A 20,050-nucleotide genomic window follows, 5' to 3' on the forward strand; every position below is an offset into this window, starting at 1 on the left:
AACAACACAAGTTGGATGATTTTTTTTTTTGGGGGGGGGGGGGGGGAGGGGGAGGTGTATCAAAGCATGGAGAGATATAAAGTACCAATCAATCAGCGTCTCATTTTATAGGCCGAGTTTAAAGAAAATTGCAGTTAGATGGTGACTAGTTGGTACTTTACCTCTTCCCAAGCTTTGATCTCATTCCCCATCATTATTGTATTTCCTACACTTGACAATCTCCCATCCCACTAATAACCAGGAACAACAAAGAATTTCCCAAAAAACTAAATGCTGAACATCTTAAAAGCTTGTAACAAAGTGCCTTGTGTGCCTCCACAATAACGTAGAATAATGGGTTTATTGACTGTGTTATGGTGTGCACAGGTGGGATGGATAGGATTTTATCCATTTATACCCCCATCAATTGGTACTAGAATCCTGCACAAGTTCTACAACAAAAAAACAGCTAGATCACCTTGCTGGACCAGCAGTTCCCCCTTTTCTCGGTTCAGCCTCTGGCTTTCTTTAATTGATCGATCTAAATCCCGCTGGTGTTCATTCAACTTCCTCTCCTTCTCTTTCACAGTTCTTTGGTGGTTATGGTACATCTCATTCAGCTCTTCATCAGTCCCTTGGAAAACCTAAAACCACAGCAGTCCACATATATATTTACATGTTTGTAGCATTTGTGAAAAAGTATGTAGCTCCCAGAGGATACCAGGACATACAGACAAAAGTTAATCTATCAACATTGCCTTTGGATACCCAGTCATAAGGCAGAAGCATGCCACTTTATGATTTAACTGATATGTCATAATGTCAATATCTTACCAAGCCCAACTTCTCACAATCTGTTCAAAAGCTTGATTTCTGATGGCATCTGCAAAGAGCAGAACCCGGTCTTCTGGAAGTCTGACTCTAAACCTTGGTAAACACCTGACCAACACGCCAACCCGGTACACATACAGTACCACCGATCAGCCGCTCGCCATGTTGGTCAGGACACCCAGCTAGGCAGGCATTTGAATCCTACCAGATGTGACATCAGTCCCCCACAGAAAGTAAAAGGGCAGTCGGTGGACATCAGATGTCTGATGGTACTGTACGGCCATTGACTGTGCTAAACAACAACAAAAAAGTCTGAATGACGTCGTTCACAGACATATCAAATGTACAAACCAACAGCCTTGCTATAAATTGGCTGATTGCTCAAATGACCAATATATAGTCTACTCTGTACCCAGCTTTAGTTTTCTCTAAGTACAGTAAGGAAATTGGTCTCAGGGAGAATATGTCCATTTTACCTAATTCAGAACCACATAAGGCATTACCAAACAAATGTAGGTACGCCTGAGTACTTGATAACTTTATGCCCACCTCCAAGGCCCTTAGCCAGAGTGGCCTGGTAAGCAGATGACACATTCTGAGACCAAATAAGCCTACATTAATAGCCAAACAACCAATTAATCAACCAACCAAACAATAGCCAATTAATTTAGCTAATCCCAGGTGGTGATCTGGCAGCTCTTCTGCAATTTGTTCTAAGATCATCTCTAGCATCTTATTTACAGAAGCTGATTCTAGAATGCAACTAAAATTAACTTAAATGAAGCTTCAGCCTTCCTATCCATGCTGCAACTTAAAATCTGCAGTAAATGAAGCCTGATAGGGCTTCCCAGCTGTGCTAGATCGGCTCTTCTACAGCACTGTCGCTCAGCACACAGCACTGACAGCCCACACACAGCGTGATCTGTCAGTGCTGTGCTGAGCGAGCAGAAAGCACCAGTGTTCTCTGGTGGAGAACACCGTCGACCAGCGTAATTGATGGTCACATTGCTGTTGCTATAGCCCCTAAACACACACACACACACACACACAGCTGTAGGGGCATTTTCAAAGCGACTTAGCCACACTAAGCAATAACGCTTATAAAACGCCTTAATATAGGCATGTGTGTAGGGCCTATAGATTCTAGCCTTTTATTCGGAAACCATGGACTAACCTTGGGTCTGCCACACAGGGTTAATGCAGAATAACTGAAAAGCTGTGTCTGTTAAACATAGAGCTTAATCCTGCACCTACAGTAACTGGATGTTCCTCAATCACTTTGGATAACACAGATACAGTATGCAGATGAATTAGACATATTGATTAATACATTGGATGTCTCTGTAAGATATGTTGTTTACGGAACATTAACAAACCTTCTCCATCTTTTCTTCTAAATCTTGATTATCTTTTTCCATTGTTTTCTTTCTGCTCTCCAAAGATTCAATGTCATTGTCAAGCTTCACTACTTTATTGCGGTTCTTCTGAACCTCGACAAGACGGGTCTAAAATGGGACAATCATATTATATAGTTGAACTTAAACTATAATGATATAGTTCCATTAGGACATTTTACTATGTAAAAATTGCAATCTGTTGAGTATTTTAATAAAGAATTAAGTTCTATTAGATTAAATAAAGAAATTCACAAAAGTGGCCAGACTACAAAACATAGGGCCTAATTCAGACCTGATCACAGGACAAAAGCATGTGTACTGCAGGTGGGGCAGATGTATCGTGCAGGGAGAGTTAAGGCTCAGACACACTGGGTGATTTTCAGATCCCCCATCATCCCTGGCCGCCGTAGTCCGCAGGCTTGTGTTACTGTCCTACTATGGATAGTGGATCATCCCTGGGAGGAGCGAAAATCGCTCAGTGCGTATGCACAAAGCGATTTTCTGCCCAGCAATTTTCACATCATTGCTCCTCATAAAAACTTAGCGAAAACACCCAGTGTATATGAGGCTGTATGATTTGGGCGAGTGATTTTGTTTCTGTGCAGGGCAAATACGGTCTCTTTTATTTTTACACTGCAAATTAGATTTCAGTATCAACACATCTCACCCAAATCTTACGCTCTCTGCACGTTACATCTGCCCCACCTGCAGTGCGGCAAAGTTTTGCCCATTTTGAGAACAAATTTGTCCTGCAATCAGGTCTGAATCAGTAAAGCCTGCTCTCTCTATAAATAAAGGAGGCTTTCAAGCCAAATTACTATGCATTGTTGTGTAGGACGATGCTTAGTGTGGTACTGCCAGCTTGCCTCCATGCACTTCGCATTATAAAGCTGTCAAACCAAAGCCTTAGAAGATATTAAATCCTCTATCCCTTACTTCAGGGGTTAGTGGTGAATTGTCCTGTTAACAATGCAGTATATAAGTTACTGGTATGAGGTAGCACAAAGACGGCTTTACATATTGGCTTCTATGGTCTTCGAAGCTGCTTTATTTCCACATTTAAAAGTAGAATAAACAATATGACATTTTTGTGGCTGCTCCTACCTCCTTCATAAAGTGTTAAAATATTTACTAAGAGGCGTAGACACGGTGTGATTCCTTTTCTATTCAATCCGGATCAAATCACACAGAGCGGTGTACACATTTGATTTAGACTACATAGTACCAGTGGTTCCTAAACTTTCTTCATCGCAACCTAGAGTATCAGAATTTTTTTTATCGTGCCATTTGGCCAAAGGCTTTTTTTCTATTGAGTAATAAAACCTTTTTTATACGATTTAAATTGTTGAAAGCAGTGGTTTCAAATTAGGAGTGCCACTGATTGATGGTCCAGGATCAGACCATTCTATTTATGGTGCAAAACCAAGGGTGGCTGTCAATCATAAAATGTGTACAGTCTTGTCCACCACCATATAATTGAACCTAGGGATAACAGGTAAAAGCAACTGACTTAATGTAATATTTTTTGCTGAATATAGAACCGCCTCCTAGCAGCATTCTCACTGCTTCTATTTGCCATTAAAGTTGGAATAAATTACAATTAACATCCAGTAAATTGTAAGCACATACACACTTGGGTTCATTTTATTTTTTTTGTTAGAGGAAAATGAACCTACACCAGAATATTTGTGGAGTGGGGAGGGAATTGGAGTACCCAGAAGAAACCCATATACACAGGGAGAATATATACATACACAGTTAGGCCTATGGTGGGAAGATAGTGATGCTAACTAACCAGAACATGATCTATTTTCCACTTCATTGGGGTTATGGAGAATTTCCCCAGTCAGTACTTCACATACTGTAGTTCGCACAATGCAGAATTAATGCATAACATATGTGACTTGCCGTTTCTAATTAAATCGCTAGGGAATTGAGAGTGTATTTGTTTACAATATCCCACAAAATGCATGTAATATAGTCACCTGTGGGCACAGAACCCAAGGTTATCGGAACTGGCCCCTAAAAACCACACTAATGAAAATATATTTTCCCCAAACCTAATAATTCCTCTAAATAAATATATGACTATTATAACTTACTTTGAGCGGCTCAAGCTTACTGTCAATAGACTTGACATTTTCTCTGGAAGCTGCTAACTGTGTTTCTTTACCCTGGAGGTTGTCCTTGATGTCCCGGGCTTTATCTTTGTTCTGCTTCAGGTACTTAAGTTCTGTTTGACATTCTTTTACACGCTGGCCTTGTTTCAGTCTTACTTGGCGCAAAGTTTCCAATGCTTTAATATACCTATATAGACAAGACCACAGAACGCCATTATTTCATTCATATAGTAATTACTAATTGTGAGGTTTAAATATTCTGAACATACATACTGAACGATATACACCTAGTCATAAACGACAGGCAAAAATGGACTGCATGCACAGACGCGGAAGGGGGTCGATAAAGACGGATGGAAGGGCACATGGTTATGGTGCCTTTATCGCAGAGTGTATATGGGGGAGGTTTAAATGTATTTTGGGGAACAATTGCAAAAATCACACAGATAATCTTGTGAAAAAGGTATGAATAAAACAACCCAACTCCGGACAACGGTGTTACCTGTACATTTGTACATATAAGTATGCTTATCTGAATATAATATATTAGCCAAATGCATTGTATACCCAACGGGTTTTGTCCTGTTAAAGAGAAACAGTGGTGACATATGTCCTTGATGAAGTCTGACACTGCTTTATTAAAAGAAGAATTGTTGTATAGAGGAGGATAGACTTTGGCATCATTCTGAGACTACATTTTTTGATGGTTCATTAACACTGGCTGTCACCTTGGAATGAGAAAATTACTAAGAAATTAAAAAAAAAATCTTTTTTTTGGATTATATTGAAAATATATTTTTTCCTATGACAGATTTTATTTTCAATTCGCACTATGGTATAACTATTGCTATATATACACACACACACACACACACACACACACACACACACACACATTACTTTATAATATACTTTCTTTCTGCCTCAGGCATACAGAGAATGTGTCGCTAGGGAGAAATACATTCTGTAAAAGGTGCACCAGACAGGTTATGGCAAACCACTGATTTCAACAAAATGAGTTCTAGTTAAATTAATTGTCTCACTGAAATGTAACATCATATGCCTCTGATCTACATTAAAATATAGTTATTTCGTTAATACATTAAACGAGACGCTGCCAGTATGAGTCATAGCCCTCACACAAGATTCCACTGCATGATTAATGAATCATGCATTTATAATTAATAAATAATTTTATAATTATCAAAATAGCAAGAAATGAATGAATGATTAGATAAACAAACATTGCTGCCAGGACATTCAGGTCTTTCAGTTGGTCAGCAACAAATTTTTGTTTTGCCCTACTAAATATAAATGATCAAGTGAAGCATAAAGGAATTGCTACAAAGCCTTTACCATAAGACACACATATATCAAAGTCTAACAGACAAAACATTGGTTCGAACCAAAACAAAACAATGAATAGATGCCTCCTTTCCATTCAGCCCCCTGCACTTCGACAGAACGAAGCCATTAAGAAGGCAAGAGAAAAGGTGCAGAAGGAACCTTGCATTAATGGCTGGATGCGTCCCTCTACAGCCTAGTATACGGAGGATGTGGTGTCCCAAAAACATCAGAGCAAAGCAGAATGGGAGTAATGCTTAAAAAATATCAACCTATAGGACCTAACTACCGAAGGTGATCTCTGCAGAACAAGCAATGTCCACACAGAATACAGGACCTTCAGAACAGTAGGGTGTGGTTTTTGGATTCTGCACACAAAATCAGTTGTAGCCCTATCCTTGACGGGCGGTTTACTGCTTAGTGATTATTTGTTCACTATAACGGGGGTGCCATCCTGACCAACTGAAGGTCAATAGTTACAAAAAAGAAGAGAAAAAAGGCAGTTGTAGGCGGATGCACTCCTATCTGAAATGTTTGCTTATTAACATGTTTGCTTGAGGAAGCTCAATGCGAAACACGTGTCCTAACCCATGTTAGGCAGATTATAGGATACAATGTTGCAGATTGTTTAATAAGTAATTGTCAGATTCACTGTTTGTAACAGAGGTGGGAATACTGTCTCCACAGCACCTCCACCACAATAAGCACTGAGACTAATTTACAGTATATGCATCAGCTCTAATTCATGCTGGGATGCGCAGAATTGATGTACATCTGAAAACCTACACAAATTAACAGCATCCTTACAGGGATGCACAAGAACCTCATTTGCAGAAGAATTGTATAACAAACCTGTACTAACGTCCAAGCAGTCTAGTAGCAGCATGGTGACAAGTAAATCCTGACTTATAAATATATTTAGGGAAATATACAAAATCACCAGCAGAGGTCCTCGGAGGCCTTCTGAACCATAAGTAACACACACAGTGCTAATAGACACACTGTTACTCCTTCCAAACTCTGGGCCATGTGCCAGGAAAGGAAGGTTGTGTATCATATATGTATGTAACTGTATAAAAAAAGTGTGGAGACTAATCCCCCTTGTTAAATCACTAATGCCCCTTTCAGACCGCACTTTTAAAACGGTAAATTGCCGTTTTTTTACCGTTTTAAAACGGTAATGTGTGCGGTCTGAAAGGTCCAGTCCCACTTAACCGGTTAGAAAATGCCGTTTTTTCTAACCGGTTAAAATGCAGGGTCCTACCCGTTTCTGAACCGGTATTTTAGCGCAAAAATCGGCTCAGAAACGGTATTTAGGACCCAGCCAATGAGCTGGGTCCTAAATTCAGCACAGTGAATACTTAATGAGCGCTCATTAAGTATTCACAGCACTGGAGCCCCCCCCCCCGCGCGTGTCGACACCCCCCGCGCGCGTGTCGACGCCCCCGCGCGTGTCGACGGCCCCCCGCGTGTCGACCCCCCGCGCGTGTCGGCGCCCCCCCGTGTCGACTTACCCCGTGCCGGTACCTCCGTTGTGGTTCCCGGCACTGCAGCTCAGTATGCTCGGAAAGCACTTATGAAAAAAGTGTCTTTCAGAAAATGGCTGCCCCCCATACGGAAGACAGTTTTTTTAAACAGGGTTTCCTATGGGGCAGCCATTTTCTGGAAGACACTTTATTCATAAGTGCTTTCCGAGCATACTGAGCTGCAGTCCACAACGGAGGTACCGGCACGGGGTAAGTCGACACGGGGGGGGGGGGGGGGGGGGGGGCGCCGACACGCGGGGTGGGGGGGGGGAGCTGCACGGAGGGGAGGGCTGAAGGCTGCACTGGCTTTGACCCTGTATTTGGAAAGTTTCCAAAAACGGGTCTGCCAGTGTCAAAAAATCGGCACTTAAACGGTAATATACCGTTTAAGTGCTGCGGTGTGAAAGGGGTTTTATCTGGCAGACCCGTTTTTGGAAACGTTTCCAAATACAGGGTCAAAGCCAGTTATGCGGTCTGAAAGCAGCAATAGAGGCATTTACCTAGCAATTCTGCAGCCTACTCAGGCCAAATTGCAACAAGGTACACCTCTATTTGTTCAGCAGTGTGACATACAAACATACAGTACAACAATTAAGGCATTTTCCCCAGGGGGATTATCCCTAAATAACTATAATCTGCATCCTCCTATTAATCTGCCAACACGTTTTAAAATCTATTTACACAATCTTTATTCTTCGTCACTATATGTTTGTATATGTCTTGATTTTTTAACCCCTATTTCGCAAGCTGGTGGGTAACTCTGTGTCAATACAATACTATTAAAGAAAGTAGGAGTTCCCACGGTTCTAATAAATGGTTCATGTAACATGTGAATAAGCAAACTTTTCAGATAGGAGTGCATCTGCCTACAACTGCCTTTTTTCTCTTCTTTTTTGTAACCTTCAGAACAGTAGTCGGCACAGACTTTTTTCTTAGGAACTATAGCTTTATAGCTTTTACCAAATGCAAGTTATCGACAAAGAGGTTGACCAGCAGAAATGAACTAGATCTGCAAACAAGGACCACCTACACCTAGTGTACAATCTAAGTATTACTGACCATATTGGCAGTACTGATCTACCAGGAGCATGGCGCAGCCACACACCTGGTAACCACCATGAAATAACTTAAGCTGGGCGGAGCAAATGGCTGGGCACACTGCCACAGTCCAACAGCCATGAGGCAATACACCATTTAATGGACAAGGAGGAGGGCTCAGGTATACCCGCTGTATGTGACATACAGCAGCACAACAACTGTGACCCAACACAAGTCAGCAGTCAGAAAGAAATTCAATTGGGTGCGAGGTAGAAAACATTACCGCGGGTACGCTTGCTCTCAATACACTTAAAAAAAAAAAATTGTTGCTGGGTTTTACACTTGGAAATCCCTGTTGCGCTGCAGTAAGTGTAATGTAACCATCAGAAATGAGTGGGCATAGACGATGTTCCTCATTCTGGTTTATAGGCTGTAAATGTGTACACAATTGTGTATCAGTTTGCAATCACTCCGGTAGGCATCTTTTTACATTTCAGGGTGAATTAACATGTGGACATTAGCAATTTCATAACCTAACTAAGGCATGTGCATACAAAAATGAATAAGGTCTAAAATAAAACCAGTAATCCTGTTAACAAACATTAATCTAGATATGCTCCACTGAGAGGCCTATGTTTAGCTTAGCTTTACTCTTCTTCCAATATATGTGGTTTTACTCATGGGTTTGATGTTAAATGTTTCTGCACTAACCCAATTTAAATGTTATCATAATTGTAAAACTGATAAAAGAAACACCTTTTTACGACACCTTTTATTATGTTTCTATGACAATTAATGTGCTCAAACACTTGACAATAATTGTTATAATTTTGCCAATTCCACGTCAAAATCTAAATATGGTTCAGTGTGTACGATGGACGTTGCTGACTATGCACGCTCCCGCCCATCGTCATAGTTATCCTCCCGCTCCCGCCCATCGTCATAGTTATCCTCCGTCGGCCCTGCTGCAGGGCTGACAGGAGACAGACATCGGTAGCAAAACATGCCCTCCCCCCCCCCCCAGCTCAACAAGGGCGACATCAGCAAGTGTGTATGCACTTGACATTGACACGTACCCGTCGCACATGATGTCGCTGGCTAGACACATGGTTAAGTATGTACCCAGCATTAGTGTAATTAAATGCTGATTAGAGGATCTTATATGAATTATCACATTTCTGTTGTTTGAAGAATCATAATGATTTACATGTAAATAAAACAAGCTGTACCTCGTTGCTGAAAAGATTTCATCAAATTTTAACTTCAGCTGCCGCCCCTCGCTCAGAGGCCAGTTAGAATCCTCCTGGTGACAAAAAATGACGTTGTTGAGTACGGCGGGGGACACTCCCAAGCAGCTGATCAGCTCTCTGTCCATTTCTGCACATTTTGTGCTCAAGCTGACTTTCTCTCCATGCCTAATAAATCACAACAAAACAGAATAGACTGTAAGCACCCAGGAAAAGAAAAATAATAAAGCCTATAAACCTTATCATAGTTCTGAAAATGTAGGAGGGTATTAATTGTAAGCGATTGGCACCCAACAGAGCTGTTCAATTGTATTTGCATTTCCGCTTACATCACAGGGGGTGGGGAGCAGCAATAAGAAAAATGTGACCCATTTCAGCGCTCAAAAAAGGCCTTTTCGTGTAGCGATCATTAGTTTAGTCCTGACCCTAATGAGCGCGATATATATATATATATATATGTATATGTATATATATATATATATATATATATATAAACACGTTTACACATGCAGCAAATAGATATCCACTGCAGATGGAAGGACCAGCACATCCAGCATATAATGCAAAAAACCGAAGGTGTTTAATAGTAATAAATCATGATACTCATCATAACATGGGTAGACAGCAGCCTTATAAGTCCACATCAAACAAGTGGCAGCAGCACAATGAAAGTCCACTCCATGACAGGTGTCATGGAGTGGACTTTCATTGTGCTGCTGCCACTTGTTTGATGTGGACTTATAAGGCTGCTGTCTACCCATGTTATGATGAGTATCATGATTTATTACTATTAAACACCTTCGGTTTTTTGCATTATATGCTGGATGTGCTGGTGCTGGTCCTTCCATCTGCAGTGGATATCTATTTGCTGCATGTGTAAACAAGTGTTTATAATATTACGACCGGGCACTAACCTTTTCTAAAGGAGCGGTGTGCGTTCCCTACACGCAACTTATATATATATATATATATATATATATATAACAAGGTTTTCAAAACGGCACTCAAAAGTCGTATGGCAACGGTGGTGCAGGGTCCAGACACAGCAAATAATAGAGACAGCACTTACCCAACCTTGCAGAAGGAAAGAAGACAGACCAGCACTCGTTTTAAAGAAGTACAGGTTGAGTATCCCGTATCCAAAATGCTCGGGACCAGGAGAATTTTGGATAACGGATTATTCCGTATTTCGGAATATTTTAATATTTCAATGATGTATTTTGAAGTATCTTGCATGTATGCTGTATAAACACATACAATACACACAAATATATTTTATTACCACATAAAATACACACAAATATATTTTATTTGTTCAAAAAACAAGGTTTCAAAATATGAAACAAAATTTGTGTACTATCTCAGATATTGAATTTGAATGCTAAGCAATCATTTTCTTGCACATATATAGTGCCAGTTACATATCATGTCACCAGTAGTGCTGTTACAAATGTCCCCAGTGAGTTTTTAGCAAAAAAAAAATTTTTCTTTCACTTTCTGGAATGTATGGTTTTCGGAATAATTCGGATAACGGATACTCGGATACGGGATACTCAACCTGTATTTGTATTAAAGAGTATTCACAGCATGGCAAACATCTTTACAAACATCAGACAGACCCGACAGTCTGTTTCAACTGGGCTCTAACCAGGAAAGCTGGTTAGAGCCCAGTTGAAACAGACTGTCGGGTCTGTCTGATGTTTGTAAAGATGTTTGCCATGCTGTGAATACTCTTTAATACAAATACTTCTTTAAAACGAGTGCTGGTCTGTCTTCTTCCCTTCTGCAAGGTTGGGTAAGTGCTGTCTCATATATATATATATATATATATATATATATATATATAGTCACTTAGAATCAGGGCACTCACCAAGCAGCTGTAAGGCAATGCTTCTTTTATTCTATTCCATAGTAAACAACAAGTATGCCGACGTTTCGGACCTACCAAGGCCCTTAATCATGGCGTCCTGGATCTCACAGAAAGAGCAAATATGTGCCGTGTAATGGAAAAAATAGATGTTAAAATAAAAATTTAAAATAGTGACCAATCTCTCTGCCTATGTGGTACAATATAGGGGTCGTCGCTCTGGGAGATGGTCCCTATCAGTAACGCCCACATACTCATTGGATCCCGACCCCTATATTGTACCACATAGGCAGAGAGATCGGCCACTATTTTAAATTTTTTATTTTGTTTTTAACATCTATTTTTTCCATTACACGGCACATATTTAACACTCATTTTTTCACCTTTATTACCGGGCGGTCCGCCACTCTTCTTAAACTCACTTTTTACATTATAGCGTTAATGGATGTATGGAATATGAGCCTCACTTCATCTATTTACTTATTTTCCCAGCAGCACGATCACGCCGCGAGTCCATAGCCGCCCCTTCAACCTCCTGCCATGGCAACCTCGGCAGCTTGCGTATCACGCACTCTGACAGCATGCGTGTCACATACCACACACCTCACAGCACTTCCGGCTGTGACCATTTCCGTCGGCGCGGGACGCGGCGTCCTCGTACAGCTGGTCCTCATTCTGTCACTTATTTCACCGGCTATATAGGTAAGCACTATACGTTGTTTGTTTATTACCCACACCTTGACAAAGGGGCACCACTAGCCCCGAAACGTTGGATTTTGGTTTTCAATACACGCTGAAAAATTCCTTGAGAGTGCCACTGTTGTGAGTTATTTTCTTATATATATATATAGATAGATATATATATATCTATATATATATATATATATATATATATATATATAGATATATATATATCCGAAACACTGCCCTCTGCTGGTAGCGAGTGAAACTACATCTTTCACACAAACAGAAACACTGAGGCAATCACACATACAGAAACATACAGAGACTAGCTTTCGAAGCTTTTGCTTCTAGCGGGCTTAGCTAGTATAGCATAAAATACAATAAGGTATAATGAAGGAATCGCTGTACAAGTGGCTTCTGAAAGGAAACATTTATTTTTCCATTACAGAGATGATTCTACAACATCTGAGTAACCCTTTATTTAGGATGTCAATGTGTAATCACTAAACCAGAGGTAGGCCAACAGGGTATGGGTTATAGGTGTGTATTCAATGATTTTAGCGAGCTATGACAGTGAGCAGGGTCAGTATACAACTGACCCCCTGCACATGCCATTTCCCCCTCCCTAGGTTTTTGTAGCGAAGGGGAAGCTGCGTGTGCGGCAGCTAAAACAGCAAAGCTCGCTGCTAAATGCAGTGGGCTCCCTGCAATAGCCACGAGCCTCGCCATTTGGGGGAATCCTCTGACAGCGAGGATTCCCCCGGAACGTATAATAGGGTGAGCGGCCGATGCTGGGGTTAAATGGCAAAGATCGCTTGTTTTCGGCGATCCCTCGCCAGCCACATTGAATATGGCCTATAGTGACAGTAATTAGGTCGGCACTCATTATTGGTCAACAGTGTCGATGTATTTACTGTCAACCTGCCAACCACATCCAAGCAAACAAACACTTTGAAAGAGCTACACAGTACAGTTACTGACAATTGAGTGAAGTGGAGAGTGATACAGTTGCGGGGTAAGGAATGGTTCTGTAATCAGATGTGACTGAGATTTTGACCAAAGGCCAAAACACTATGGAATCTACTTACTAAGCATTGGAGAGAAATAAAGTGGGTGGAGATAAAATACCAAACCACTCTGCTCCTAAATGAAAATTTTCAAACACAGACTGTAACATGGCAGTTGGGAGCTAATTGATGAGTACTTTATCTCTCTATCCAAGGCTTAGTAAATATACTCCTATGTGTGCTGCACATCAAACATTGCCCATACCTTTCTAAAACCATATCTACAATATCATGAAGTATGTTGGTGGTATCAATTTGCAATGCAGTGGCTTTTCAGGGACTGGACAGATTGTTCATACAAAAGTAAAATGGCTACGAAAGATTGGACGAAATTGATCTAAATATTTTTTGTAACTTACTGTATTTACTATTAGTTTGCTCAGAAGGAGAAAGGATGTAAGGTAACGCTTACTTCATCCTGGTAATCACGCCTTCCAATGTTTTAAATTCAGTTTTCTTCCCTTTCTGGGTGCACACCATGGACCGCTGCACAGCCACAATCTCACCATTGACATCTCGTAGCTGCAAACGGATCTGGGCTCTAACATCCGTCTCATGAGCAATCTACAAAACAAATAAAAATAAATAAGGAAAACAATTACCATTCCTACTGCACTGATAAGGAGCCCACACACACACCGTTGCCGGCGGTGCGATGCTGTACGATGGGGTGCGCGCTCCCGCGGCACCTCATCGTACAGTACAAAAAGTATGTGCTGCACATACTTTTTGTACTAGCTTTTTATAGCATAGCATCGCATGCACATCGTATGCACAAGGCATACGATGCGATGCTATGTGTGCTAGTTAAGCCCACAACGCACGCCGGGATCGGTGCGTGTGTGGGCTCCATAAGTCAGAGATGTCTTTACAGTGTGACCATAGCACTAAAGCACATTGGCAATATACAGTAGGTATGAAATAATGTGGTTCTGCTTTCTTTTATGGGCTATTGAGTTTATGTTCCTCTTGTGGTATTAGAATGTAGCTTTGCAAATGTCAGGCCCTTGTGGCCTATTGTGACATACTGCCTTTCAGGTTCTAAATAAGGCAATGACAGCCCTACTCTCTGCAATCGCTCAGTGTTACATTATACTGTACAGTATACCACTAAACAGAGACATTTGTGAAGGTTGCCTATTGCTTGTGGGCTTACAACTCATTTTGTGTTATTTATTAAATCCTTGTGTTAATGGTGTATAGCTCTGACTTGTTAAAGTTGGCAGATATGTAAAAAAAAAAAAGATTGTGTGTCTATATAATTACTATGCAAGACTTAACCTTCAATGATCCTATCAAGAAACACATACATGGTCTTGTTGGCCCTATATGCATGCTATCAAAATCAACAGTATAGAGGTCTTGGAAAATCCAGGCACAATTCTGCAGCACTAGGAATATGAGCAATACCTTTGGATCGTGCACAAATGATCCACCTTTCGTTCCAGGTGGAAAATCCCCCGTTGTAATATACTTGAGACATTCAATAATGGTCTGGAAAAATAGCAATAAATACATGATTAACATCTTCTAATGTTTCTCTCTATAAATTATACTGTAGCTCCCCAAGAGATGCATACATGGAAAATGTTTGCCCAAGACCGTATTACATACAGTGGACAGTCCTTTAGGGGGCTATTCAATGTCAGGGGTACGGCTGTTGAGCAAGCTCGACAGCCGTGCCCCTGTCCCGTTCTCGCTTTGCTCGACTTGAGCTCGGCGGTCGGGATTCAATGTACCAGCGAGAGCTCGCCTATTTCCGGCTTTTCTTGGCAGAACGAGCCCGACAGCTTGTGATGTCAGGCTCGTTCTGCCGAGAACCCCTGCTCAATGCTGTCAGGGAAGACAGCATTGATTAGGGCCCCGCAGCCATCTCCCCCGTTGGGAGATGGCTGCGGGAGCACGACTAACATTGAATATCCCTGTTAGTCTTTACCTACAAAGTCATAAAGTGAGAACGCTAAGTTATGCTCAGTATGTGTACAAGAAAAATAAATAGAACAAACCACTAAAACTCTAGTAGGGTACAGTTGCACATTGGACAGTTACAGTATGTTTGACAGCAGATTCTGGTTATAGGATTTGTAGTCACTGTAAGAGTGAAAAACTTCATGTCGACCTAATGCTTGTGTTGACCTTCCCATATGTCGACACTGGCTCATGTCAACCTTCGGTGGTCGACTAAATGCACGTAGACCTTAGTGCTGTTGATCAAACGACCATATACCCTGGCAGAGGTGTCACACGTTCTGCCTTCTCACCTCCTCTAACAGTACTATGCTGCCAGGAGATGCACAGATACAGCGGCCTTCAATGACTGCTTCATTACTGCTGTTGTCTTATAATAGTCACCATAACCCCAAATTCTACCTTCTTTATTATCCGTTTCTCATATCTTATTAGATTGTAAACTGATCAGGACAGGGACAGCTTTATCTTCCATGTAATTGGATGCAATGTGTTTGCATCATATAATGATCTCCTTGCTGTGGAACAGGTTAGCACCTTACATACAGGAATTATTTGAAAAGCATGCGGTCACTGGGTACATTAATCCATGTTCCCTATAGTACAGCTTCTACGGGACACATGACCAGCGCTGCTCTTAAACTCAGTGTTATACACAAGGTACCCACAAATACGCCTGTTGTGGAACAAAGAGAAAAATACAATCACCCAAAAATAATTGACCCCCATAAACTTTTTTTTAATTACAAACCTAAGAATATGTTAAAAATGGATAATGTTTCATCTACACTAACTTATCGTATCAGGGGCTAAAGAGGTTTTTTGAAAATGTAAAAGCGGTATTTTATAAAGGCTGGGATTTCCTCTAGGCTCCAATAACACTACAGTAAGTGAGGATGATACACTAATGCTGCTTTTACATCGCAAAATGCAGGGTGCAACCGGGACTTTGAAATGGTTCAGTCCCCTGGTTTACCCCTAGGTGCTTGGAATTTGGACTGCCACAGAATGCTAGTAAAAGAGTTGAGACACTAAGGCATGGGTCCTCAAACTGCGGCCCTCCAGATGTTGTGAAACTACAAATCCCAGCATGCCTTGCCACAGTTTTACTATAAGGGAGTGTTAAAACTGTGGCAAGGCATGCTGGGATTTGTAGTTTCACAACATCTGGAGGGCTGCAGTTTGAGGACCCATGCACTAAGGGGTAAATTCACTATAATGGGAGTTTACTTCAAAGTGAGATCTATATTGCAGTGTAAAAATAAAGCAGCCAGTATTTTCCCTGCACAGAAACAAAATAACCCACCCAAATGTAACGCTCTCTGCACAAGTTACATCTGCCCCACCTGCAGTGCACATGGTTTTGTCCATTTGAGAAGGAATTTGCCTTTGCGAATGAACCAGAATAAGGGCCAGTGTGTACTCGGCTTTACAAACTAAAGCCATACACACTGTGCGATTCCAGACACCACTGATATAGTCAGCGGTGCCACAGAATGAACGATATAGTGCATACAGTGACTGATTATAATTACCAATATTGTTTAGTGGCAACACTGGGTCCCCCCGCTAAGAATGCAGTTGCTGACAGTATTGTTGGATTGAACTGCGTACACAGATGACGACGAGAGTCGTTTGGAGCATACATGCTGGTCGATATTTTGAATGAGGGTCAAAAACGAGCCATTTAGATCAACCTTAAATCTTTTATATTTGGTCATTAAAAAAAAAAAGTCAGAGACTTACTGTTTTCCCTGCACCATTTGGTCCCACCAAAACTGTAAGAGGGTTGAGAAAGTTGATGACTTGTTTGTCCTTATCTTCCACTCCGAAGCTCCGCACACCAAGGATGCTCATTTTTTCTATTTTAGACATCTTGGAATCTACAAATGTATTTCTTCTGAAACTTTAAAATTCTAAAGACAAAAAAAAATTTGAATATTCAGTTTATACTCCTAGGAAATCAAAACATAGGATTAGTAAAATATAAATATTATATATTCTAGTGTTCCTTCTAAGAACCAGGGCGGGCAGGGCGACGTTGCACGGGGGCAGCGTAAGGCGGATGGACCAGGCCCACTGACGTCACGAAAAGGGGCGGTCCCGTGCCACCGACATCACAAAAAGGGCATGCCCGGGGCTGCTGCCACCATCACAAAAAGGGGCTAGCCCGGCCAGCGCCATCACAAAAAGGGCGGGCCCGGCCCCTCTGAAGGCTCTGCACTACCGGGGAAGTGCCGGGCATCGCCATCTACGGCGGCGCTGGGCTTCCCCGGTCACACTGGCAGGCTCTTTTAGCAGGGCACTGCTAGAGGGGCAGGGCGCATTTTCCCTTTAAAAAAAATCGGGCAGGGCGCAGCGCCCCACTAAAACAGCCTAGCGGGAACACTATATTCAGTATATAAAAGCACAACTACATACACAACTATAAAGCACACTAGGCATATTAATGTTATACCAGAAGTCAAAAAGTAATTTTTATTATTATTATTACATTTTATTTATAAGGTGCCACAAAGGCATACCTCCCAACAGTCCCGATTTTAGCGGGACAGTCCCGATTATCAGGGCCTGTCCCGCTGTCCCACCCGCGGGCGGCAGTGTCCCGCGGTGTGGGGGGGCTGTTGGGAGTCCCCTCCTGTCAGCTGCTAGGAGACTGTGGAAACATGGAGACTGTGGAAAGTTGTTCACTCGACCGGTAAAATAGGCCGACGATGATGCGAGAGCATGCATCAACGATCAATTTTGCCTATTTTGAGAGAATTTATGGCATTAAGGTTAGAGATGTAGGGGGCAATGGAGTTAGTGTGGATCTTGTATGGGACCAAGTGCCGATTTTTTATCAAAGGGCAGTGGGAGATGTTGGACAGCAGGAGAGAAAGATAAGTTTAGCTGCGGAGTCGAGAACAAATGGAGGGGAGAGAGATGGGAGCATAGCCACACTCTAGCAGAGGAAAGGGAATAATGTGAGCGATGTTGATTAGCTAGAATTGGCAGGTTGTGATTGGACATAGACAGAAAGGAGTTAGGGAAAAGGGGAGACTATAGTGTTGTCAAAAGTTATGCAGATATTGGGGGTGGAAACTCTGGATGGGGGAACATGAGTTCAGTTTTGTCCATGTTGAGCTTCATAGAGTGCTCAGACTTGAAGGAGATGGCACAGAGGCAGATGGATACCCCAGAGAGAGGGATACTGTACATGATAGTTACTACATCACGCTAATGGGCAGCACCAGACTGGAGGACAGAGCAGATCGCTCCCCAGTATAAAATAAAGGGTAGCAGTTGCTGGGGCGAATAGCCGCCAGTATACAGTGAAGGTGGCTGCATGCTGGTTACTGGTCCTTCTCTGTAGAAAGCAAGCTGAGCGGCATCTAAGCTAGCAATCTTGTTCAGCATCTGGGATAGTCTTAAAAATGATATTTATACCAAAATTAGGCAATTCCCACAAGGACTGTCGGGGTGGCACATACACTTGCCAAAGCCGGTGGGGGTGAATGATGACAGGGGCCATACAGCATGGCCATCAATGAGGTCCTCCCTCGTCTGTACATGGAAGGGGATCACTAGCGATATTGATTGTACACACTACATGAGAAAGTTAAAGATATCATAGAAGGACCCTACTGTGTGATATACTTTACTTTCTCTTCTAGTGTGTATGGGGCTCTAAATTCTGGAAGAGCTTTTGAGGATGAGGGAATAAAACATTTTTTATTGCTTATTTTTTTTACCAAATGGGGGGGCTTTTTCACAATTATTATTTGCCCAATAGTCCTTGAAAACACACAATTTCAGGGGGTAGCTGCAACTAATAAGCATGCAATTCCCCAGAATATGTGTAGGGTGCCTGCAGCAGATATTGGAGAGATCTGCCTGTAGTGTACCCAATTTTGCTAACAAAGCAGCTAACTGAAATTTCTATGGACCCATTTCTTTAGCCAAATTTCTAAAGTTCTAAAACACATATGGACATCTACAAATACGCCGCTAAGTGAACAGAATCTGAAGTCATCCCTCTCCATCTCAAGGTTTCTTGGTTGCAGGAAAATATACCTGAATATAAGCTTACTGTTTACTTTTTTTTTTTTTTACCAGAAGCAAATAGCAGCACATTATTTTACAGTACTGCTGCTGGCCCGCCCCACCGGTAGCGTCCCTGTACACGCCGTGCATGTGCTGCCGCACTGCTTCCGTGCTGCACCCGGGCAACTAATACAGTGACAGAGACACTGTTGGTATAATAGCATGACGGGGCCAACATGCAGCCACTGAGCCACAGCACAGGGATCCCGCCACAGACTCAGCTTCCGCTCTCCCTCCGGCACACGTGTAACCATGACACATACGGGTTCCGTGACACATACACATGTATGACGGCTTTCCATACCTTGCACCGTTATCTAGTCGGTGTATGTAGCAGCCGGACCGGGATGTGGCGGAGATGACTAAATTAACTTGAAACTACAAATACGGTGATCCCGACCTGCTGTAAATTACAGTAATCACTTCCCTGCTTTCCAAACCTCTCTCTCGCCACAAGCCAATAGTACCAAAGCTGCCTGCTATAGGAGGAGCCACAAGTGTATGGCTCTCCCCGCCTGTGGCTCTCAGTCTCTCACATACTCACTCAGTCACACTCACAGTCACACAGTTTCAGCGACAGTGACAGCCAGGCATGGGTCGGGATTGCTCCGAGTCCTGCACTCTCTCTCTCTCTCCCAGTCCCTACTGTGATGCAGCTGCACAGCACATGGCTCCTAGGTTACTAGTACTGCTGGTTATACACAATAATAATGTACCAACTCTGGGTGCCTTATGAAATATGCAATTCATAACTTGTCACCCTTCCCCAACACAAGACCTAATTTTCCTTCAGCAACAAAATGTGCAGCTCCTACATGTCCCTTATCATTTATGATTGCAGTCTTGTGTAGAACAAATTCATTTATGTATGAGAAAGGTGTTTGAATCCACAGAGG

At 42.0% G+C, this 20,050-nt stretch overlaps 1 protein-coding gene across 2 annotated transcripts in view; it reads right to left on the minus strand.

The window, feature by feature from the left end:
* The window catches only part of RAD50 (RAD50 double strand break repair protein), a 120,322-nt gene extending 100,642 nt beyond the window's left edge, over positions 1–19,680 (minus strand). The window contains exons 1-8 of one of the 2 annotated variants that reach the window (XM_083181966.1): positions 19,459–19,680; positions 16,815–16,984; positions 14,511–14,594; positions 13,513–13,664; positions 9,465–9,650; positions 4,310–4,514; positions 2,187–2,315; positions 458–623 (exon numbers count right to left, since the gene is read on the minus strand). In XM_083181966.1, coding sequence (XP_083038092.1) covers positions 458–623; positions 2,187–2,315; positions 4,310–4,514; positions 9,465–9,650; positions 13,513–13,664; positions 14,511–14,594; positions 16,815–16,943 — 1,051 coding nt within the window. In that variant the 5' untranslated portion in view covers positions 16,944–16,984; positions 19,459–19,680. Of the gene's footprint in view, positions 1–457; positions 624–2,186; positions 2,316–4,309; positions 4,515–9,464; positions 9,651–13,512; positions 13,665–14,510; positions 14,595–16,814; positions 16,985–19,163; positions 19,273–19,458 lie in introns of those variants that run through there. The other variant, XM_083181967.1, reaches the window with a different exon arrangement.
* Between the last annotated feature and the right edge of the window lie 370 nt (positions 19,681–20,050).

This window comes from Crinia signifera, chromosome 4 (genome assembly GCF_055691185.1).
Source record: "Crinia signifera chromosome 4, ASM5569118v1, whole genome shotgun sequence".
In the NCBI taxonomy this organism is placed as follows: domain Eukaryota; kingdom Metazoa; phylum Chordata; class Amphibia; order Anura; family Myobatrachidae; genus Crinia; species Crinia signifera.